Raw genomic sequence first — 25,664 nt, forward strand, 5'->3', positions numbered from 1 at the left:
ATGGTGAGAGATTTCCTAGATGGGATGAGGTGTTCTGTTTGTAGGCAGAAGACCAAACGTAGCTTATATGGGATTTGAACCCTTCCCACCAGCTGAGCATCTTGCAGTTCAAAATAGGCCCCCTACTCTTTCCTCTACTGTAGTTTCACCAGCAGATTCCAATAGTCCCTGAACCTGCTGGAAGCTCATCAGATACTTCAGATCCTGCCACTTTGTCCGATTTCCAGCTGTCTCGTTTTACACCTCAGTTGCTGAATGTGCACATCTATGCTGTCAAAACTCAGAAGGAAGCCGCAGCACAGAACGTTCAGCAGGTGCTGACGCCCTAAAGCCTGGGCGTGAGTCGTTTCCACTTCCCGTGGCACTTGCGCTTCAGTGAGGCCGAGAGGCTCAGGACAGCCGCTGCGTGTGTGAAGAGCAGGGTGTGACTAGTTCATTTTTTCTTGACATCTGCTAGAGCATGCCACCAAGGAGAGAGTTTTATAGGTGGGAACGGCTTTAAGGGAAATCATGGCTCTCATTTATTAAGTGCCAACTGTCTGCCAAGCATGGTAGCCATACTCTGTGATCCTCATGACAGCCTGACAAGTAGGTGTTCCCACCATGTGACAGGTGGGGAAACTGGAGCTTGGAGAAACTAAGTGATGCGTTCAGTTACTTCTATTCTGTAATCAGTCTGTTCATCTCCCGTGTTTCACTCCATCCCTTGACCTCCCCCATTCAGAAAATGGGAGACTCAAAGAAGGCGAAGGACTTGACTGGCTGAACGTCAGAAGCATGGAGGGTTGGCACTGGGCTACTGACGGCTCGGTTTCCTCGCCACATTGGGATACATAAGCTTCATGTGTTTTTATCACTAGTTCCTTCCACAGTCTTCCAATGGATGCCGAGAGGCAGTGCTTGATGAAACCTTGAGAGGGTGAGGGATTTGAATACCCAAATGAGTTCACTATTCACTGATAGCCAGAAAATGGCTTGGGTTTTGTAGTACTTCACAGGACCTTGCAAAGGTCCTATAATTAGGTTTGTGTGAATCACTATTTTCTCTTTGTAACTCCAGTTCAATATTTTAATCAGTGCCTTTTATTAGAAAGCTTGAGAGTATGCTTATTAAGTTTACAGGAGGCACTAAACTGTGAGGGGCTGTTAAAGGATTTAGCGAATGCAAGGTAATTCTCAATCCTTACCTACTTAGTAGGCTCATACCTACCTGTTCACTGACTGACTGCAGAGAAGTAAAGCTTGATTAGCAAATTTCCTATGGTTTTATTGTTTTATGAAGCACAGTAAGAACTATTTGACCCATTACTTAGAAAGAAGTAAAAAATATACATTTTATATAATTTTAAAAAATTATTTTCATTTGAGGAGTTTTAGGTTTACAGAAATTTCATGCAGAAAGTAGAGTTCCCATGTACCTGACCCCATTTTTAACATGTTGCATTAGTGTGCTACCGTTGTTAAAATTGAAGAGAGAATATTAGTATAATCGTATCACCAAATATAGTCCATGGTTTACATTTGGGTTTGCTGTTTGTGTTTGTAAAGTGGTTTTTCAAATTTAATCTTTTTTTTGAAGCTCACACAAAAAAATATGTTTACCCTAGAAAGAGTTAGACAATACAGATAAACATAGGAAAGAAAATAACATGACCAGAAGTGCCATTCTCTTAAGATGACCACTGCTTATATTTTGATGTGTGTGCCTCTAGACTTTTTAGTATACTCTTAACCCAGGTCCTAATTCGATTCTTCCATTTTTGTAGCTGTGTGATCCTGAGCAACTTGCTCATCCTTTCTGAGCTCATTTTTGTTTTTCACCTACAAAATATCAACTTCTTGTGGTGTTTGAATGGGAAAATGAGTATAATGGTTGCAGCCATTCCTGGCACATCATAGATGTTTGATTTGATTTCCCTCCCTCTAGTTCTCAGAATCTCTATTTTAGGGATTTTAGGGGTGGGCATGTCTTTTTAACATGCTGATAATATTCCCAGATCAAACCACCACTCGTGTCATGTCATGCTTTTTTCTGCCTACATAGAATGTTAGCTGTTTTGGAAACACAAAACAAGTAACCCTTGTAAATTCTTTGACTTTTTATATGGCACAAAATACTAGTCGAGTTGTTGTTTTCCAGCTTGCCAGCAGCAATGAATACTTGTTAGGAAGGTAAATGTGTGTCTCAGGTGGCAGGGGTGTGTGCCCCCCCTCCCAAGAAAACACTGTGAACACCTGTTGGAAATTACCTAAATGGTAGCAGGGAGCAGGTGCTTGAAGAATCATGTGACACTGGATCATGCTTGGTTAAACGTGATCCCAGCTTTTTGGTCTGGACTGTCCATTTCCCGAATGGCTATAGAAGCGATAAAGCCGTAAATATGATACCTCCCTCCAGTACATTGTGAAGTTGTATTAGTTATGGACAACTGGGCCCATCCTGGGAAGAGAGGAGTTTGTTTTCTTGGGGTCCCAGCAGCACATTTCTAAGTCAGGCCCCATCACAAATCTCCATAGTGTGGGATTTTAAGGACCCCCCCCCCCCCCAAGATAACCTAGCATGCTCACAAGCTCCTCACTCAGTGAGCAGAAGACTAGCAGAGAGGTTTTCCTTGCAGTTGTATGCTAGGGCCCTTTGTTAATGGGAGCATGAGTTTAATCTATTTGAGGTTTTAAGTTTGAAAACCTATTGCTTAGAGTTGGCTTGGTTCGTAAGCTCTTTAAAATTCATTGCTGGGGCGAGCAAAGGGCTTGTACATGTGAAAGAGAAAGTGGCTGTGTTGGAGCATTCAAACCCTAACGAGCTGCTCAGTGCCCCAGACTCCTGTTACAATCTTCACCTGGAGGACTTTGGCCAGGTGCTTTCTATAGAGAGACCACTTCTAAGAGAATCATTTCTCAGTGCTCCGTGGCCCTCGGGGGGAAAAGCACTCTTAATTGAGGAAATAATTGCAGCCAGCAAATGTCCATCAAAGAAAAAAGTGCAACCTGCACCCCTGCCTTTTATCAGAATTGCAGAGAAGCAATGAAGCCCCTGGCTGGCAGGCAAAAGGATTGGGACACAGAGACGCTATATTCATGGTTTGCCAGGCTGTCTGTAGATTAGTTCATCCCACTCATCCAGTGGGTGGGGTGCCAGCACCTTCCTGCAGATTGGAACGCAAGGTAGCCCAGGTAACCTGCTTTCTGCATTCCTTCCCAAAGCACACCTGCCCGCTCAGCTGGTTGCACCTGCCTCGGGGACAGGTGCTGGTCCAGGGTCTTTGTGCCCACTTGGTTCTGCCATTTCTCCTGGGCCCACACTCAGCTCTGAGCTCTGTTGCTCTAGAACTCAGCTCCGTTCCACTCTCTCTCTGTCCCCATCTCCTTTAGCATCTTTGTGTTCTTGGCTCTCAAGGCCAAATGGGGGTAGCCTGGTCCATTTGTGCCTCTTGTGCTTGTAAGGAAGCACCACGGGCGCCGCATCCCAGCAGCATGCGTTGAGGGCTTAAATACGGCCACCCCAGCTGGCCACTGCTGGGCAGCCCACAGCATGTCCTGCTAAGATAGCAAAGCAGCCCCAGGGCGCGCCTGTTTTGTGGGCAGAGTGGGTGCCAAGAACGGATGCTGAGGGGAAGCAGATTTGGCTCAACGGATAGAGCATCCGCCTACCATATGGGAGGTCCAGGGTTCAAACCCCGGGCCTCCTGACCCATGTGATGAGCTGGCCCATATGCAGTGCTGATGCGCGCAAGGAGTGCCCTGCCATGCAGGGGTACCTCCCATGTAGGGGAGCCCCATGTGCAAAGGGCGTGCCCCATAAGGAGAGACCCCCCCCTTGTGAAAAAAGCGCAGCCTGCCCGGGAGCGGTACTGCACACACACAGAGCTGACGCAGCTAGATGATGCAGCAAAAAGACACAGATTCCTGGTGCCACTGATACGGATATAAGTGGACACAGAAGAACACACAGCAAATGGACACAGAGGGCAGACAACTGGGTGCAGGGAGAGGGCAGGGAGGGGGAGAGAAATAAATAAAAAATCTTAAAAAAAAAAAAAAAACGGATGCTGGATTTTAAGGTAACTGGGTGTATCCCATAAAGGTGAGCAGGCTACACGCAGAGCAGCCCTTTTTGGCTCTTTGAACAATTCGGCTCTTGCGCTGCACCAGTCTCCCCCAAGGCAGGGAAGGAAAGGCGCCTGCTGCACGAGAGGCTGGGAAGGTGCCCTCTGCTTGGCACGCTGTCACGGCAGCCACACCTGTGGGGCTCGGGGTGGATCATGTAGCCGGCTAGACGGGGGTGAGGGCTGCAAAGGCTCCAGCTTCCCCGTGCCCCTGGGCATGGCGGCCTGATGAGGACCTGGGGCAGGCCGGCAGTGGCCGGTGCCATCCTTCAGCCTGTGGAAATGGGGCAGGAGGTCCCAGGTGAGAGGTCCCCCCCCCGGGGCCGCTTACCACTCCTGGGGACTGGGCTTCCAGAAGGAAGGGGAGGGGACTAGGTCAGAAAAGCCCAGTAGCTCCGGAGCCCTGGGCTCTGGCTCTGAGGGACACCCCAGCAGCCAGGGTACCCGGCGCGGGAGTGGGGCAGATGGAAACTACTAGAAGCCTTGTCCAGGGGAGAGGACCGCCTGGGGGAGCCCGCTCTAACTCCCCCTCCTTGCTGTTCCTCCTTGCAGGACGGAGGCTGCACGTGCCCAGGAGACGTCGCCAAGGCCTTTGGTAAGGCTGGCCCGCCCCCGCGGTGCGGGCTGAGAAGCGGGCGATCTCGCAGGCGGGCAGCACGGAGCAGCGCGGGAGGTCGCGGCAGCGGCGCACCGGCCGGTTCTCGGCCTTGGGTGCTGGTGGGGGACAGGGCGGGCATCGTGCCCCGGGGGCTGGCCGGGGGCCTGTTCAAGGCCGCGCGGGGGAGAGGAGGCGCAGGGCTCGGGGTCCCCGGGGAAGACGCCGCAGGGAGGCGCTTTTTGACACGATGGGGAGCGCCCTCGGCTGGTCTCGCGGACGCCAAGGAGCCCCTGTCCCGCCAGGGGGCAGCAGCGTCCGCGCAGTGATCCAGGGCGGCCGGATTCCTGGGGTTTCCTTGGGAAAGCATCGGGGAGGCCAGGATCTCAACAGCAGGCGGGAAAATAGGGCTGCCGCGTCCTGCGCCGGCCCCTTCATCGGAAACTGCGCCCAGCAATGCGCGCTGGCAGCTCTGCAGGGGACTCGGGACCTGTGGGTGCTGGCAGGTGGCAGGGACACAACTCCGAGGCCCCCACCCGTCCTTCCCGATGGCAGGGCCCAGCTTGCTGTGTGTGTGTGTTTGCGGGATTAACATTTTTAGAAATGCTCATTTTTAAAAAAACCACTGATAGCGACATGCGAACACAGGGAGCCATGTTCTTAGGGCAGTTTTATTGGGACCCCAGAGAGTGCCATACAAATGGGCATCCTTCTTTCTTAAGGCTGCCCTAATCAGAGAGCTTAGCTGTGAAGCGACCCGAGGGGTCATGTCTAGTCCAGCTTGCCCGTTTTATAGCTGAGATGAGCGGGGCCCTGAACTCTCCCGGCTCTGCCCCTGTGTGTCCCAGAACAATCTTGCAGAACGTGCAGACTTCCCATTCATCACCCCTCCACCAACGCCTGACGTCGTGGTGGAACAATAGTTACAGATTACGAAAGAACGTATCTGACTATTACCATTGACTATTTTCCATAGCTTACACTTGGTATATTTTTTCCATACACCCCCTGTTGTTAACACCAGGTATTAGTATTGTTCGTGAGAGAACACTCTCATATTGTACTGTTAACCACAGTCCATCCTCTGCCACATGGTTCGCTCTGTTATACAGTCCCATGCCTTGTACATTGTTGACCCTTAGCTTTGAAAGAGGACCTTCTTTGACATTGATGTAAGAATATTACAGTATTGCTGTTAACTGTAGTCCGTAAGTTACATTATTTTATCTTTCCCATATATCACTATATTCTTACCACCTTGTAATAGCAACATACATGGTTCTAATTCATAGAAGAACATTCTTGATTTTGGACTGTTAACCACAGTCCTCATCCACCTCTGGTTCACTATGTTATTCAGTCCCAAGATTGTTCTCTCCCTTTCTTCCAACTGATATTTACATCCCTAAACTTCTCCTTTCCGCTACAATACCATTTATAAACCAGCCCTGTTAGTTAAACTCACTATAATGTGTTACCATCACTCTATTCATTTCCACAATTTTATAGTCAAGCTAATTAGGAATTCTACATGTATTAAGCATCTGAACCCCTCCTGAGCCCTCCTCCTATCTCCTAGTAACCTATACACTAGCTTTAACTCCATATGTGTGTTCTTCTTGTTTAGCTCATATTAGTGAGACCATATAATAGTTGTCCTTTTGTGTTTGGCTTATTTCACTTAGTATAATGTCTTCCAGGTTCATTCCTGTTGTTGTATGTGTCCCAATTTCATTTCTTCTTATAGGAGCTTAGTATTCCCATGTATATATATATATCATACTTGGCTTATCCATTCTTTGGTTGATGGACACTTGAGTTGTTTATATCTTTTGGAAATTGTTAATAACACCACCATGAACCTCAGTGTGCAAATGTCTGTCACTGTTTTCAGTTCTTCTGGATATATTCCTATTAGAGGGATTGCCAGATCCCTGCAATCTACTGCAAGCTAAATATAGATTGCAGGTCTATATTTAGCTTCCTGAGGAACTGCCAAACTGTCTTCCACAGAGGTTGCACCATTCTACATTCCCACCAATAGTGAAGGAGTGTTCCTTTTTCTCCACATCCTCTCCAGCACTTACTGTTGACTGTTTTTTAAATAATGGTCATTCTATGACGTGTGAGATGATATCTCATTGTATTTTTGATTTGGATTGCCCTACTAGCTACTGATTTGAATGTTTTTTCAAGTGCTTTTTTACCATTTGTATTTCCTCGTTAGAGAAATGCCTATTTAAGCCTTTTGGCCATTTTTAAATTGGATTGCTTGCTCTTTTATTGTTGAGTACTACGGTCTCTTTATATAGCATGGAAATCAAGCCCTTATCCGATATTTGGTTTCCAAATATTTTCTCCCATGGAGTGGGCTGCCTTTTCACCTTCTTGATGAAGTCCTATGAAGCACAAAAGTGTTTAGGTTTGGGGAGGTCCCATTTATCCATCTCTTCTTTTGTTACTCATGCTTTTGGTGTAAGATTTAAGGAACCACCACCTACCACCAGGTCTTGAAGATGTTTCCTTGTTTTTTTTTTTTGGCTTTTTCATGTCAATTTATTATCTCCATTTTTGCAGATGGGGAAACTGGGACTTTGATCCATTTTGAATTAATTTGTGTATAAGGTATGAGATAGGGGTGCTCTTTCTTTTAGATATGGAGATCCAGTTCTCCCAGCTCCATTGGCTGAATAGACTGTTCTGCCCCAGCCTTGTCAAACATCATTAATCATAGACATGAGGGTGTGTTTCTGAACCACCAGTTTAGTTTCACTGGTCAGTACCATGTTGTTTTTTACCGCTGTATATTACGATTTAAAGTCTGGAAATCAGAGTCCTTTAACTTTGTTCTTCCTTTTAAAGATGTTTCTGGTTATTTGTGGTCCCTTACCCTTCCAAATAAATTTGATAATTGGGTTTTCCATTTCTGCAAAAAAGGCTGTTGGAATTTTTATCTTGATTGCACTGAATCTGTATATCAGTTTGGATAGAATTGACATCTTGGCAATATTTAGTCTTCCAATCCCTGAACACAGAATGTCCTTCCAATTATTTAGATCTTTAATTTCTTTTAGCAATGCATTGTAGTTTTATAAATACGAGTGCTTTATGTCGTTGGCTGAATTTATTCCTAAATATTTGATTCTTTTACTCACTGTTGTAAATGGAAGTTTTTGAGACTTTCTCTTCATATTGCTCATTACTAGTATATAGAAACCCTACTGATTTTTTAATCTTGTATCCTATCACTCTGCTGACCTTGTTTATTAACTCTAGTAGGTTTTTTGTAGATTTTTTAGGACTTTCTAGTTATAAGATCATATCATCTGCTAATAGTGAAAATTTTACTTCTTCTTTTCCATTTTGGATTTGGATGCCTTTTCTTTCTTTTTCTTGCCTGATTGCTCTAGCTAGAACCTCTAGCTCTATATTGAACAACAGTGGTGACAGCGTGCATCCTTGGCTTGTCCCTGGTCTCAGAGTAGGAAAGCTTTCAGCCTTTCACGATTGAGTACAATGTTAGCTGTGGGATACTCATATATGCCCTTTATCATGTTGAGAAAGTTGCCTTCAAATCTTTTGGGATGTTTTTATCAAGAATGGATGCTGGATTTTGGTCAATTCCTTTTCTGCATCAATTAATCATGTGATTTTTCTTCTTTGATTTATTAATGTGGTGTATTATGCTGATTGATTTTCTTGTGTTGAACCACTCTTGCATGCCTGGTATAAAACTCACTTGATCATAATGAATAATTCTTTTAATGTGATGTTGGATTTGATGAGTAATTTTCTTATGGTTCTTCCAGCTGTGTAGTTAGGTCACTAATTTTAGCTCTTTCTTCTTTTTTAATTTAAGCATTAAGTGCTATAAATTTCCCTCTCGTACTACCTTTGCTGCATCCCGTAGGTTTTCATATGTTGTGTTCTATTTTCATTTGTCTCGAAATATTTATTGATTTCTCTTACAATTTCTTCTTTGGTCCACTGACTATTTAAGATTATGTTGTTTAATTTCCATATATTTGTGAATTTTCCCTTTTTCTTCCTGTTGTTATTGTTCAGGTTTATTCCCTATGATCAGAGAAGGTGCTTTGTATTATTTCTATCTTTTTATATTTATTGAGATCTTTCATGACACAATATATGGTCTATCCTGGGGAAAGATCCATGAGCACATAAGAAAAATGTATATCCTGCTGTTTTGGAGTGCAGTGTTCTGTATATATCTGTTAGCTTTAGTTTATTTATCATATTATTCAAACTCTCTGTTTCCTTATTTATCCTCTGTCCAGATGTTTTATCTAGTGCTGAGAGTGGTGTGTTGAAAGCTCTAGTTATTATTGTAGAGATCTCTATTTCTCCCTACAGTTTCACCATTGTTTGCTTTAGGTAATTTGGAGCTTCCTGGTTAGGTGCATATTCATTTATGATTTTTTCTTCCTGGTGAACTGTCCATTTTATTAATATATAATAATAATAGTATACTCTTTGTCTCTTATAACAGCTTTGCTTTTAAAGTTTATTTCATTTGATATAAGTATACCTACTCCAACTCTATTTTTTTGGTTACTGATGTGTGAAATATCTTTTTTTTAGCAATTTTTTTTGTCTTTAAAAAAAAATAGATCACACAAAATGTTACAATAAAAAACTTAAGAGGTTCCCATATACTCCACTCCCCACCCCCACCCCACCCCCACTCCTCCCACATCAACATCCCCTTGAAATATCTTTTTCCAGCCATTCACTGTCAATCTATTCATATCCTTGGGTCTAAAGTGAGTCTTTTGTAGACAGCATATAGCTGGCTATTTTCTTATTCAGTCTGTGTCTTTTGATTGGGGAGTTTAATCCATTAACATTGAGTGGATTACTGTAAAGGCAGTACTTACTTCACCCATTTTGATCCTTGGGTTTTATCTGTCATACCTTATTTTCACCACTCTTTTTACACTTTTAGTTATTTTTACTGTTACATTCTTCCTTTCTAGACTTTCTTCCAAGCCCCTCTCTCCCGTCTTTACTTTTCAGGTTTTAGAACTTCCTTTAGTATTTCCCACAATACTGGTCTCTTGATCACAAACTCTTTCAGTTTCTGCTTATCTCTTAATATTCTAAACTCACCCTCATTTTTGAAAGACAGTCTTGCTGGATATAAGACTGTTCCTTTCCCACCAGAATGCAGGCCAAGGGAGTCAGCCTTTTAGAAATGAAGAAGGAAGGGATGGTAATGCCCAGCACAAAATCCAAAAGCCCTCTTGTGATGTTTAAGTGACCAGATGGAAGATGTCAAGGCCACTTTCAGAGTTTTCCACATTTTCTATTTGTTAGGGTTTTGTAGACTCCTTTTCTCCTTCACCCTAATAATACTTAGAGTACATGTACACCTTGATATCCTCTTGGTTAGTTCTAAATGAATGCCCTCAATAGGACTGGCATTCAGCAGGAAAAGGGACAGCAGTTTCTTAAGTATTCATTGAAGTGCCTCTCTGCACAATTATCCACGGACAGCATGGGTGGCCAGTTATGTTTCTTTCATGTATACATTTTTCTTTCTTATTTTATTTTTAAAATAAAAAATTTTTCAAAACACTTCCCTTTTCCACCTCTCTCTATACCCAGGTAAATTCTAATCTGTGTTCTAGCTCTGAAAATTTGCCCTGTCTAGTCATCCTTTATAAGTGATAGCATACAATATTTGTCTTTAGTGTGCTTTGCTTATTTTACTGAGCATAACATTTTCAAGATTCTTCCATTTTGTAGCATGTCTCATAACTCACTCTTTCTTAGGGCTGATTAATATTCACTGTGTGAATGGACCATGTGTGTGTCTATGCCTTTTTCTTGCAGTCAAGTATCAATTTTCCCACTTTAATCACTCTTAAGTGAATGATTCAGTAGTATTCACAATATTGTGCTCCTATCACTGATATCCATTACCTTAACTCTCATCGCATCAAATAGAAACTGTACTCATCAAATAATAACTCTCCCACCCCTGATAATTTCAAATTTTCTTATTCTAGATATTTTATATAAGTGAGATAATGTGCTGTTTGTCTTTTTGTGTCTGGCTTATTTCACTCAGTGTGATGTCTATAGAGTTCATCCATGTTTTACAGGTATCAGAACTTAACTCCTTTTCTATGGCTAATTTTCCATTGTATGTCTATATCTCATTTTGTTTATCCTTACATCTGTTGATGGATACTAGGGTTGCTTCTACTTTTTTGGCTATTGTGAATAATGTTGCTATAAACATTGGTTTACAAATATCTGTGTGTGTCTCTGCTTTCAATTCTTTTGAGCATATACCAAGAAGTGGGATTTCCAGGTCATATAATCTATTTTAACTTCTTGGAGAACTATGAAACTAATTTCCACAGTGGTTATACCATTTTACTTTGACACTAGATATGTTTCAGTGTTCTTATTTCTCTGCACCCTTGCCAACACTTCTTATTTTCTGTTTTTTTGTTTGTTTGTTTTTAAATAATAGCCTTTCTAGTGGGTGTGAAGTAGTATCTCATTTTGGGGTGGGGGCATTAATTATGCTGACAGTGTTATGCAGTTCTGACCACCTTCCATTACTAAGACTTTTAGTATCCCAAACAGAAAACCCTGTAACCATTAAGCAATAACTTGCATTTCCTCCCCCCCCCCCCCCCCCCCATGAATGGCTCTATTTCATATAAGCAGAATCATACAATATTTGTCCTTTTCTGTCTGGCTTATTTCACTTAGCAAAATGTTTTCAAGGATCACTTATGTTGTAGCATGTATCAGAATGTCTTTCCTTTTTGATTATTGAACAGAATTTCATTGTAGGATATAAAGTATTTTGTTTATTCTAGTCTGTCTATGGATGCTTGAGTTTCCCCTTTTGGCTATTGTGAATGATGCTGTTATGAACATTGATCTACAAGTATCTGTTTAAGTCAGGTGGGTATGCTTTTTATTTGAACTTACTTTGAAATACTTTCATACTTACAAGATAGGTACAAAAATAGTGCAGTTATAAAATTCAAGAAATTTAATATTGACATAAAGTTTACAGTCTATGTTTCCATATTTTCTTATGTTCCAATAATATCCTTTTGAGCCTCTTCTCCTTCCTTAGTAGATCCTGTCCAGCATCATGTATTGCATTTAATTGTTATTGTCTCTTTAGTTGCTCTTTTTTTCTTTTTAATTGTGGGAACATATATAGAAAAATCTTTCCCATCTCCCATGCTCAAGCTTATTGAGGCTTCCTTGTACATGACACATTACTTCTTTCCTGTGGCTTGGAATTCTTTCATCTTTAGTATTTGACAATTTGATTATAACAGGGTGTGGTGTGGATCTATTTTGGTTTATCCAGTTTGGAGTTTGTTGAGCATCTGGGATATGTATGTTCATGTCTTTCATTAATTTTGGGAAGTTTTCAGCCATTATTTCCTTGGTTATTCTTTCTTCCCCATTCTCTTCATTCTCTTTCTTCTCCCTCTTGAGCTCCCACAATGTGTATATTGGTATGCTTGATGGTATCCCATAGGTTCCTCAGACTCTATTCACTTTTCTTCATTCTCTTCTCTTTCTGCTTCTCAGACTGGATGATTTCAATGGTCTTATCTTCATGTTCTCTGACTCTTCTGCCAGCTCCATTCTGCTGTTGAACCCCTCTAGGGAATGAATTTTTGATTTTTGTTACTGGGGTCTTCAGCTCTGTTTGGTTCCTTTTCATAATTTCCACGTTTCGGTTGATACTCTCTTTGTGTTAACCTATTGTTTTCCTGACTTCCTTTAGTTCTTTGTCCATGTTTACGTTTTGCTCTTTGAGCATATTTCAGACCATTTTTACAACATCTGTCTAGTAAGTTCCAGGCATTATCTTCCTCATTGATGGTTCTAATGCTTTAATCTTCACCATTGCCTGGGCCTTAGCTTCCTGTTTCATTGTATGTTTTGTAACCTGTTGTTGATACCTGGACATTTTGATATTTTAATGTGATATTGCTGGAATTTACACTCTGAAGTGTCTGTTCTTTAAGTTTGTATCTAGCTAGTGTTATGCTGGAGTGTTCTTTGAATGCTAGGAGCTAACAACAACAAAAAAGAACATCTTTCCCAGTCCTTGCAGATTGACTTGAGTGCTGTCCTTCCGAGTTTATCCATACTGTGAGTTTAGAGAATGGCTTAAAGCCAAAGTGTCGGCGCCTCTTTGATCCTTTCAGTGCATGCATCTTTTCTTGGGCATGAGTGTATGTGACCCTCGAAATTCCCCTGTTTACACAGATATGTGTGTGCCCTCTTCCCTAGGATGCAGATTCCTTAAGGGCACTGTGCTGAATGGCCCACCACCAGCAACCCTTTGCCCCCAGCAGCCATAATGTGAGTGCTTTCTGTAGGAGAGCTCTGAGCTGCCTTCTGCATATAGGGCATGTAATGGAAAGGCGAGCCTTAAAATGAGCATCCTTGTTGTTCCTCAGGCTGCTGCCAAACAGATTGGGCCAGCCATATGCTCCTAATGTGCGCATGAGGGTTATTCTGCCACCTCTGGAACTGGTACCAGGGACTGGCACTGGGGGCATGAGCTGGCTCTGTGACAAGCCAGTGAAGGGTTAAGAAGGGGCCAGCAAAATCCTACTGCCTTTTTTTGTCTTTTTTTCCCTTTATTTTTTATGCTGTTTAAAATGTATATTTTTATTTTCTTGGATCCCACTGCTTTTAAGATGCCTTTCTCTTGGCTCTGCATTTGCCTGTTACCGTAATCCTTTAATTATTTTCTGGAGCTTTGAGAGAGGTGTTTCTGCCAGTTCTTGCTGGTTGTTCCAAGCTTCTGTAGGGGTATGGGGCCTGATAGTTGTCACTGCCATCTTGACAGGGGCTAATTCGTCTTCCTGGCTTTGATCTGTATTTCCTTGATGACCAATAACATTGATTATCAGTTCATGTAATTATTTCTTTTTAGAGAAATGTCTAATCAGATACATTGATGATTTGAAAAATTGGTTTGGTTGTGTCTTTGTTTTTGCATTGTAAAAGTTCTTTATTCTGGATGTTATGCCTTTATCTGATAAATGGTTTGCAGGTATTTTCCCATTCTTAGTACACTGTCTTTTCTTGATAACTTCCTTTACGTAGAAGATTTTAATTTTGATTAGGCTGAATTTATCTATTGTTTCATCAGTAGCTCATGCTTTTGGTGTCATATATAAGAATCCAATGCTAAATCCCAGGTCATGAATATTTGCCCCTACATTATCTTTTAAGAGTTTTTATAGTATTAGCTCTTATATTTAGGTATTTGATTAGTTTTGAACTTGTTTTTTGTATGATGTGAGGTAGTAGTCTAGCGTCATTCTTTTGCATATGAATATCCAATTTCCCAACATTATTTTTGAAGAGATTTTCTTTTCCCATTGCATGTTCTTAGTACCCTCACTGACAAATCACTGGACCAGGGATGTGTGGATCTCTTTCTGGACTTCAAATTCCCGACTTTCTGGACTTTAATTTCCACCAGTCAATTTTTATTTCTTTTATGCTAGTACCATACTCTTTTACCATACCTCTGTAGTACAGTTTAGGAACTTGGGTGGTTAAGAGTCCTCCAATTTAGTTCTTTTTCAAAATTGTTTTGATGAGGATTGCCTTGAATCTGTGTATTGCTTTGAGTAATATTAATATCTTATTAATTTCAACTCTTCCCATGCATAAGCATGTGATGTCTTGCCATTTATTTAGGTCTTCTTTACTTTATGTCAGAAGTTTTTTGTAGTTTTCAGTATACAAGTCTCATATTCTTGGTTAAATTTACTCCTAGATATAATAATTTTTTAGATGTGATCATAAATGGAATTGTTTTCTTAATTTCCTCTTCAAATTCATTGCTAGTGTATAGGAACAAAAATTATTTTTGTTCTTCATATATCTTCTATTATAAGATCATGATGTCTGCAAATAAAGATAGCTTAACTTCTTTTCCAATTTGGATACCTGTTATTTCTTTCTCTTTCCTGATTGCACTCTCTAGATTTTTTTTTCTTTTCTTTGGTTTAAACAGGAATTTATTGACACATGTTATTGAGCCTAGAAGGAGTCTTACCAAGTCCTCATCAAGGCGATGCTTTCTTCTCAAAGACTGGTATTCTGGCGCTTGCTGCTGGTGCTCATCGGTCCTTGGCTTTTCTGTCCTCCTTGGCTCCATATGGCAACCTCTCCTGGACTCTCTTCTCTTCCAGGTTCTGTTGACTTTCAACTCCTTCTCCTGGCTTTCTCCCTATCTGTCTGAATTCATTCTACTTATAAAGGACTCCAGTAATAAGATTCAGACCTATCCTGATTGAGTTGGACCACATCTTTACTGAAGCAACCGCATGAAAATGTCCTACTTACAGTCGGTTCACACCCACAGGAATAGATGTTTAAGATCATGATTATCTGGGGTATGTGGCTCCAAACCACCACAACTCCCCACAAGGCATTTTTTCTGTGCCTTGGCCAACAGTCTTTGCTTCCCCACCTCCAGCAGATTAAAGCCGTCACTTCATGAGAGAAGTCTGAGGAAATACATGGTGTTTTATGCCTACACCCCTCCTCCCCAGCTGTCGGTTAGCTTCTGAATACCACTTTTTCCCTAGTCTTTCTTTTTTTCTTATTTTTAAAGAAGCTTTAGATTACATAAATGTTTACGTAAAAAATGCAGGGGATTCCCATATGCCCCACTCCCTCCCACACTTTCCCACATTAACAACATCCTTCATTACTGTGGTATATTTGTTACAATTGATGAACACAATGAAGCATTGCTACTAACTGTGGACTATAGTTTACATTATAGTTTACACTGTGTCCTGCACAATTTTGTAGGTTATGACAAAATATATAATGGCCTGTATCCATCATTGTGCTGTCATACAGGCCAATTCCAATGTCCTGAAAATTCCCCCATATTAACAGCTATTCTTCCCTTTCCCTCCCCTTAGAACCTCTGGTGGCCACTTTATATCAATGATAAAAGTTCTTCTATTGCTAGAATAATAATAAGTCTACTTTAATTCATTGTTCATTGCCCAATCTTGAGGATTTGGGGATGGTGATGCTCACTCAGTTTCTAATTGAGAAAGGGGCTTAGATCCCATGGGACAGAGGGATGGAACTGTCTTGCTTGCAGTTGCAGACACTTTGTTCCTTGGGATGGGCATTGTCCATCATCATCTTTTTGTTTTCTTGGGTGAGTCCAATGAACTGGAGAGTAGGTTTTGCCATTCTGCTGTGATTTAAGGATCAGTTGGCGCATGAACAGACCAAAGATTTAAGTCTCTGGGACATATATTTACCAAGTGTAGCGCTAATTATAGGTTGAAATAAAAGGAGCAGAAGAGTCAAGCGTAGGGAAATTATAAATGAGTCTAACTCTTACACTGGGGAGAATAAGCGAAGGTAAGGCCCACTGACAGGGTACTGAATTCCTGAGCTTGTGTGCCCTGCTTATAGTATCTGGATGTCTCTAGAGCATTCAGGAGCATGCCTGCTTGAGGCACTGTTTACTTGTGTCTGTCAATGAGATCCTAATGAGACATGCATAAGCATAACCTCTGGAATGACCTCCTGACTCACTTTGAAATGTCTTAGCCATAAAAACTTCTTTGTATTTAATGGTTTCATAAACTATATACCCAAAGTGAAGAAAAAATAAATGGGACCTCCTCAAAATTAAAAACTTTTGCTCTTCAAAGGAGTTTGTCAAGAAAGTGAAAAGTTAGTCTACTCAATGGGAGAAAATATTTGGTAATCATCTATCTGACAGGGGCCTAATATCCAGCATATATAAAGAAATCCTACATCTCAAAAATAAAAAGACAAACAACCCATTTAAAAATGGGCAAGAGATTTGAATAGACACTTTCTCCAAAGAAGAAATACAAATGGCTAAAAAGCACATGAAAAGATGTCCAACATCACTAGCTTTTAGGGAAATGCAAATCCAAACTACAACGAGATACTTTTACACCTATTAGACTGGCGACTATTAAAAAAACAGAGGACTGCAAGTGTTAGGATGTGGAGGAATGGGAACATTTATCCTCTGCTGTTGGGAGTGTAGAATGGTGCAGCCCATTGTGGAGGACGATTTGGAGGTTCCTCAGGAAGCTAGCTATGTAACTGCCATAAATCCAGCAATCCCACTGCTGGGTATATACCCTGAAGAATTGAAAGCAGGACATGAACAGATATATGCACACCAGTGTTCATAGCAGCATTACTGACTATAGCCAAAAGTTGGAAGCAACCAAAATGTCCATCAACAGATTAATGCATAAGCAAATTGTGATATATACATACAATGGAATATTAGTCAGCTGTAAAAAGGAATACAGTATTAACACACGGGATAATATTGATGAATCTTGAAGACCTTATGTTGAGTGAAGTAAGCCTGGCACTGAAGGACAAATATTATATGACTTCACTGATATGACTTAAGCAAATTGAGCAGACTCACAGAGCTAAAGTCTGGAAGACAAGTTTACAGGAGACAAAGGGAATAGAGGGTGGTAAGCTGATACCCAATATGATAAGGTGGAAGGGTGTGATTGGGCAGTGAATGGCATGACAGTGGTGCAGTGATGTGATTGGGATTGGTGGTTTTAGATCTGCTAATACAATTTTGAATAGCAGTTATTGAAAGAAGGTATCCTTGTTTTATTCCTGATCTTATGGGGAAATCTTGGAGTCTTTCACCTTTTAGTATCACATTAGCTGTCTGTTTTTCCAAAGTGACATTTATCATGTTGAGAAAGTTCCCCTCTAGTACTAGATTTCCAAAAGGTTTTATCAAGAAAGGGTGCTGGATTTTGTTAAATGCCTTTTGCATTTATTGAAATAAGTTTTCTTTCATTCTATTTATGTGGTGTATTACATTGGTTTTCATATGTTGAACTATCCTTGCCTTCCAGGGATAATTCCCACTTGGTCATGGTTTATAATCTTTTTAATGTGCTCTTGGATTCTGTTTACTAGTATTTTGTTAAGGAATTTTGCATATATATTCATAAGGGATATTGATTTGTAATTTTCTTTTCTGGTACTGTCTTTAATCTGATGACCAATTTAATCTCTTATTATATGTCTGAGATTTCCTATTTCTTGAGTCAATTTACATAGTGTATATCTAGGATTTTTCCATTTTGTCTACATTATCTAATTTGTTGGTATACAGGTCAAAGTATTTTCTTATCTTTTTTACTCTTTAAGTTCAGTTGCATATCACCATTCTCTTTTCTGATTTTGGTTATTTGCATCTTTCATCTTTTTTTTGCCTTGTCAGCCTAGCTAGAGGTTTTTTACTTTTAGTGATTTTTTTCCCCAAAGAACCAACTTTTGGTTTTATTGATTCCCTCAATTTTTTTTCTCTTCTCTATTTCATTTATCTCCATACAAATCTTTATTTCCTTTCTTCTAACTTTGGAATCACTTTGCCCTTGTTTTTCTAGTTTCTCAAAATGTGAAGTAAGGTTATTTTGCGATCTTACATTTAAATACAGACATTCATATATATAAACTTCACTTGGAACATTGCCTTCACTGCATCCCATTAATTTTGCTATGCTGTCATTTTCATTCATCTATAAGTACTTTCTACTTTTGCTTTTAATTTCTTCTTTGATCTATGAGTGTTTTGTTTACCACATATTTGTAAATTTCCCACTTTTCCTTCTTTCATTAATTTCTAGCTTTATTCTCTTGTGGTTGGAGAAGTTAATTTGTATAATTTCAATATTTTTAAGTTTATTGAGACATCTTGTGCCATAACATAGTGGACCATCCTGGAGAATGATCCATGTGCACTTGAAAAGAATGTGTGTTTTGCTTCTGAGTGAAGTATTTGATATATATATTTGTTAGAACATATATAATGTTCTATATATGGCATATAGTGGTATTCAAGGTCACTACTTGTTTACCTTCTGCATAGGTGTTCTATCAAGTGTTTAAAATGGTGTATAATATTGAAAGTGGTGTCCTGAAATTTCTAACTATTATTATATAAATGTCTATATCTCTCTTTAATTCAGTCAGTGTTTGCTTCATATATTTTGGGACCCTGTTAGGTGCATGTGTGTTTATAATCATTAATTGTTCTTGTTCAATTGATCTGTTGATCAGTATAAAATGTTCTCCTTTGTCTTTTCTAACAGTTTTTGGCTTAATATCTATTTTGTCTGATAGTAATATAGCCAGAAGCCCACTTGGGTACTTTTTGTGTGGCATTTCTCCCCCATCCTTTCACTTTGAGCCTGCTTGTATCTTTAGATTTAAGATGGGACTTTTGTAAATAACATACAGTTGAGTCATCTTTCTTATCCATTTATCCATTTTCTGCTTTTCAATTGGAGAGTTTAATTCATTTATTTTTTGGTTTTCTAATTGAAAATTTTTCATTTACATTTAAGGTCATTACTAATAAGGAAAGTCTGACATATGCCTATTTGCTAGTTTTTTTTTGTAGATTGTATATCTTTTTGTGTCTTTCCTTTTCTCTATTACTTCTTAACTTTTTGTTTAGATCAGGTTTTTATATTGAGGAATTCTGAATCACTTATTTACTCTTTTAACAAACTTTATTAATACTTATTAATAAAACATATATCCATCCAAAGTGTACAATCAATAGTATTTGGTATAATCACATATTTATGCATTGATCCCTTCAGTCATTTTTAGAGCATTTTCATTATTCCAGTAATAATGATAATAATGATAAACAAAAACCAACCAACCAAAACTTATCACCTCTAAATCTCTCTATGCTTCCCCTTTTATATATAGCTGCTATTCTGTTTCCTTCTCTCTAGTATATTTGTATTTATATCTTGTAATATTATATATGCAATATAACCCATATTCATATTTTATATGAGGTTCTACTATGTTATACAGTCCGATGTTTCATTTTTAGCTTTCATTCTAGTAATGTGTTAGATTTTCCATTTTTCTGTCCATTATCAAGTTCCAGCCTCATTCCATTATGATTAGACAAAGTGTTTTGTATAAGCTCAGTCTTTTTAATTGTATTGAGACTTGTCTTTGGCCCAGCATATGGGCTGTCTTGGAGAAGGATTCATGAGACCTTGAAAAGTATGTATATCCTGCTGTTTTGGGGTGTAGTGCTATAAAGATGTCTTTTAGGTCTAGTTCATTTATCATATTATTCAAGCTCTCTGTTTCTGTATCCTTTGTCCAGATGTTCTATCCATTACTAAGCGTGGTGTACTGATGTGAGTTGATGTCTCCAGCTATTATTGTAGAGACATCTATTTCTCTCTTCAGCTTTGCCAGTGTATGCCTCATGTATTTTGGGGCAGTCAGGTTAGGTGCATAAATATTTACTGTAGTTATTTATTTCTTGGCCAATTGCACCTTTTATTAATATATGCCTTTCTTCATCCCTTATAACAATTTTGCATTTAAAATCTATTTTGTATGATATTAGTATCACTACTCCAGCTCTTTTTTGATTACTATTTGAATGGAATATCTTTTTCCAACCTTTCACTTTCAACCTGGTTGTGTCCTTACATCTAAGGTGAATCTCTTGTAGACAACATATAGATGACATGTATTTTTTATCCTATCAGTCTATGTCTTTTGATTGGGGAGTACAAGCCATTAATGTCAAATATTATTATGCTAAAGGCATTACTACATTCATTTTGTCCTTTAGCTTTCTGTTATCATATCGTACTGTTTTCTTTCTTTTTACTCTTTAATATATCCTTCCTAATAATCTTCATTTCTACACCTTCTCCAAGTCTCTTCCCCTTTTTTCTTTTTAGGCTGCAGCAGTCCCTTTAGTATTTCTTGTAATTCTGGTCTTTTGGTGACATTATACCAGTTTTTGTTTGTCTGTGAAGACTGTGAACACCCTCATTTTTGAAGGAAAGTTTGCTGGATTCAGAATGCTTGGCTGGCAGTTTTTTTCTTTCAGTTCCTTAAATATAGCATACCACTTTCTGCTTGCCTTCATAGTTTCTGATGAGAGGTCAGCACTTAATCTGATCGAGATTCCCTTGTATGTGATGCTTTGTTTTTCTCTAGCTGATTTCAGAATCCTCTCTTTATCTCTGGTATTTGTCATTCTGAATAGTAAGTGTCTTGGGGTAGGTATATTCTAATTTATTCTGTTTGGGGTTCATTATCCTTCTTGGATATTGATATTTATGTCTTTATAAGGGTTGGGGAGTTTTCATTCATTATTTCCTCAAATATTCTTTCTGCTCCTTTTCCATTCTCTTCTCTGTCTAGGACACCAATAATGTGAATGTGTCTGTATGTTTCGCATTGCCATGCAATTCCCTGAGACCCTGTTCCATTTTGTACATTCTCTTTTCTGTTCTCCTGTCTTTTCCAGTTCAGATATTCTGTCTTCAAAATCACTAATTCTGTCTTTAAGCAATTCAAATATGCTCTTATGTGCCTCTAATGTATTTAAAGCCTATCCATTTTGCCTTTCGTTCCCATAACGTCTGTTAGTTTTCTTTGCAGATTTTCAAATTGTTCATTATGCTTACCCAGTATCATCTTAATATCCTTTTCTTTAGTCACATTTTCTTTCAATTCTCTGAAGTTATTTAGGAGACTTTTGTTGTTATCATTGATTGTCTTAAATACTATCTCTCTTCAGGCTTTTTGGTTTGTTCCTCTGGTTGAGTCATCTCTTTCTGTTTCCTAGTATGGCTTATAGTTTTTTTCTGATGTCTAGGCACCTGAATATGTTGGTGAATATAGTCTGATGGACAGTTTCTCTCTCTTACCTATTTTTTTTTCCCCCACAGCTCTTCTTGATATTTGGTTCAACTTATTGTCTTTAAAATTGTCCAACTTAAGTTATCAAAATTGGGCCAGGGATTCACTAATGGGGAGCAAATTTTCTTCCAGAAGTTATGGTACAGAGAGACCCAAAAGCAGTTTTTGCCTGTACAACAGATGGTGCTTACCAGCACACCTTTTCATGGAGGTGTTTCAGTTTTTGCTTTCCTGTGTTTTGGTTTGCGATTCAAAGCAGGCTCTGCTGGCCAAGTTTACTGAAGAGAAGCCCCCAACTCTCCTTCCCTTTTCCTTTGTAACAGCTGACAGGGAAAAAGACATTTATTACACTCTGAGTTTGCTGCAGGGAGCCAGGGGTTTTACCCTGGGTTAATATCTTGGGGTGGGGGAGGGGAGCCCTTCCCTGCCATTGTGGGGGTTTGGTAACTCACGTTTGTTGTTTTAGGCTCTTCATTTCTCTGTCCCCCCAACCTCCTAGGAGCTGTGTAGTACTGTTCTGGTCTGCGGACCCCCAAAGCAGGTCCCTCAGACAGCTTTTGGCACTTCCTCCATTATTTTTGTAAGACAGTTGAGCCCTGTCTGCCTACTCCAACACCACCTTCCCAGAACCACTTATTTACTTTTGTTTAGATTTTTTAGTTATTTTTTTTACATTTACCATGCAGATTACATTTAACATCCTAAATCTTTTAAAATTTCCTTTGTGTTGATAATAGTTTCACTTCAATAGCTTACACATACTCTGTTTCTATAGTCCTACATCCATCCCTTTTAAATTGCTCTTGTCACAAATTACATCTTTATTGTGTGCCCAGGAGCATAGGTTTATGCTCGTTTTTTAAGCATCTGAATTCTAAGTCACAGAAGTATAGATAGCATTACCAATGAAAAATGCAATGATACTGGCGTTTATATTTACCCATATAGTTAATTATACCACAGGACTTTTCTTTGTGTAGCTTTGAGTTACTGTCTACTATCCTTTCCTTTCTACATGAAGGAGTCCTTTAGCATTTCCTGTAAAGCAGGCCTGGTCATCATCAGCTTCTTTGTCGAGAAATGTCTTAATTTCTCCCTCATATTTGAAGGAGAACTTAGCTGGATAACACATTTTTTCTTTCAGCATTTTAAATATGTCCTCCCATTGCCTTCTGGCCTTTGTATCGAGAAATCAGATGTTAATCTTGTTAAAAATCCTTTATATGTGATACATTGTGTCTCTTGCTGTTTTAAACATTGATTTTTCATCTTTGGTATTCAAGAGTTTTATTATGTGTCTCTGTGTAGATTGCTTTGGGTTCATCCTTCAAGCATCTTGGATTTGTATCTTGCATATCTTTCGTCAGATTTGGGATGTTTTCAGTCATTATTCTTTCAAATACTTTCCCCAGTATCTCTCTCTTCTCCTGGTACTCCTTTGATGTGTATATTGGCATGCTTGATGGTGCCTCACAGGTTCCTTGGGCTCCGTTCATTTTTTTCCCCATTTTTCTTTCAGCTCCTCATGAGTGGACAATTTTAGTTGTCTTGTAGTTTACTGATCTTTCCTTCTGCCTTCACCAATCTGCTGCTGAACCACTCTATTGAAAGGTTCATTTCACTTATTGTACTTTTTTTAAAATTTTTGTCTGTTTTTTTAAAATGTTACATTAAAAAATATGAGGTCCCCATATACCCCCACCCCCCTCATCCCACTCCTCACCCCATAACAATAACCTCCTCCATCATCATGAGACATTCATTGCACTTGGTGAATACATCTCTGAGCACCGCTACACCTCATGGTCAGTGGTCCACACCATAGCCCACACTCTCCCACAGTCCACCCAGTGGGCCATGGGAGGACATACAATATCCGGTAACTGTCCCTGCAGCACCACCCAGGCCAACTCCAACCCTCAAAAATGCCCCCACATCACATTCTTCCTCCCACTCCCTACCCCCAGCAGCCTTTAGCTCCAGAATTTCCATTTGGTTGTTCTTTATAATTCCTACATCATTATTGAAATTCTCACTTTGTTTGTATATGGTTTTCCTTATTTCCTTTAGGTCTTTGACCGGTTTTACTTTAGTTCATTAATCCTGTTTTAAAGAGTTTATCTAGGATCTCCGATTAGTAATTTCAGAGCCCGGCTCTTCTGAAATAGTTTTCTTTGAACTCTCCTTTTTCTGTGATTGGCCCACATTCTTGTCTCATTGTATATTTTATAAATTTTTGTTGAGAACTGGACATTCTATTATGCTGGCAGCTCAGGAATCTGACAGACTTAGAAATAGCCATACACAAAAGAAAAACCAACAGCAACAAAATAGATGCACTGGCTCTTCATGTCCTAGAGGATGCTGGTGGGAGGATGGAACCCCTTGCTGCCAGAGGTCTGAAACAGGCCTGGGTCAGTGCAGGGATTCCCAGACTGTCTTCAACCCCAGCTTTTGGGGTTTCCTCTGCCTGCCTGGCCCCCAGCTGGTCCCTTCTTCCCACTGTAGCTGCCATGGTGTTGAGGAATGGGGGCTGGTCACGGATTGCCACTGTCACCTACAGAAGCTGAACTCTTGGCAGCCTCTTTCTTTCTCTGGCATCCCTGTAGTTATAAATGTCCATTCTGGCTCCAGGGTTACCAATTAGTTCCTATATATTTTTTCCAGCTCATTCATCTTTGTAATGGAGGCCGCAATCTGTAAATCCTCTTACTCTGCCATTTTCTGACTGCTTCCCTTACTTTCTTAACATAGTTATTCACCATTTACCATGTTTTAAGTACCTTGTAAATGCCGGGAACACAGCAGTGAACAAACCCGAGTCCCATTACAGCATTGCCTACAATGGCAAATTCAACACCCCTGTCTTCTCTGTAAATGTCCTAGAAATTTCATGTTCCTGGTGATTAGCATGGGCTATTATATACCTAGAAAGCTAATATTCACCAAAATTGAGGTGCAGGTAGAGTTTTAAACAACTTACATAATATAGAGGTTCTCACTTCCATGCCTGGTCTAGGGTAGGAGGTTCAGCCCATTCTCAGGTCCTTCCATGAGCTACATGAGTAGACAGCATTAGAGTGTTGAGAGCTTAAGACAGAGACTAGTGCCCAGTGGGGATATTTTATAGGAATTATTCCATTGAGTAGGAGATTAAACAACTTTGTGTCTAAGATGTTGCCCAATTCTTAATGTTTCTCTAAGATGTAGACGTCTGGATGGTGGTCCAATTAGCTGTTTATATTCATTAATATGTCTAATGTATTAGCCATTAACTTTCAGGAGGCTCCATTGGTTTCTCTGAGTGTGTCCAGTGCCCCTGTCTTTCTAACAGGGTGGCCCTCCCATGTTGTCAGAAGGGAGGTGGGGGCGGCGGGGGGGTGAGCCTTTCTCTGGTTTATGCTTGGGGAGGCGGTTGACTTGGGGAAGCATGTTGACCTTTCCAGGGCCCATTTTCCCTGATCTCTTTCTTTTTGTCCCCACTGTTAGGAGCTGGAGCCGATTTCGTCATGTTGGGAGGGATGTTTTCAGGACATACCGAGTGTGCTGGCGAAGTGATTGAGAGGAATGGCCAGAAGCTCAAGCTCTTCTATGGGATGAGCTCAGAAACAGCAATGAAGAAACATGCCGGAGGGGTTGCTGAATATAGGTAAGGAGAAGAGCCAAAGCATATCATTGGTGAGGGCTAACATTTCTCTTGCTTTTTACAGAAATGGAATGGAAACAGGACTCAGAAATTATCAGTCCTGTTTATTATTTTTTTTAAGATTTATTTTATTTCTCTCCCCTTCCCCCCCACCCCCGCCAGTTGTGTGTTCTTTGTGTCTATTTGCTGCGTGTTCTTCGTCTGCTTCTGTTGTCAATGGCATGGGAATCTGTGTTTCTTTTAGTTGCGTCATGTTGCTGTGTCAGCTCTCCGTGTGTGTGGCACCATTCCTGGGCAGGCTGCACTTTCTTTTGCGCTGGGCGGCTCTCCTTACAGGGCGCACTCCTTGCGCGTGGGGCTCCCCTACGCGGGGACACCCCTGTGTGGCATGGCACTCCTTGCGCACATCGGCACTGCACATGGGCCAGCTCCACACAGGTCAAGGAGGCCCGGGGTTTGAACCGCGGACCTTCCATGTGGTAGACAGAGGTCCTAACCACTGGGCCAAGTCCGCTTCCCA

General features: G+C 40.2%; 1 protein-coding gene across 4 annotated transcripts in view; it reads left to right on the plus strand.

Annotated features, from left to right (window-relative positions):
* GMPR (guanosine monophosphate reductase) overlaps positions 1-25,664 on the plus strand; it is a 66,756-nt gene that overhangs the window by 29,113 nt on the left and 11,979 nt on the right. For all 4 annotated transcript variants that reach the window (XM_004483446.4, XM_023586071.3, XM_071210985.1 and 1 more), the window contains exons 7-8: positions 4,659-4,701; positions 24,988-25,147. In XM_004483446.4, coding sequence (XP_004483503.2) covers positions 4,659-4,701; positions 24,988-25,147 — 203 coding nt within the window. The remainder of the gene's footprint in view (positions 1-4,658; positions 4,702-24,987; positions 25,148-25,664) is intronic.

The sequence above is a fragment of the Dasypus novemcinctus genome, chromosome 22 (genome assembly GCF_030445035.2).
Source record: "Dasypus novemcinctus isolate mDasNov1 chromosome 22, mDasNov1.1.hap2, whole genome shotgun sequence".
In the NCBI taxonomy this organism is placed as follows: domain Eukaryota; kingdom Metazoa; phylum Chordata; class Mammalia; order Cingulata; family Dasypodidae; genus Dasypus; species Dasypus novemcinctus.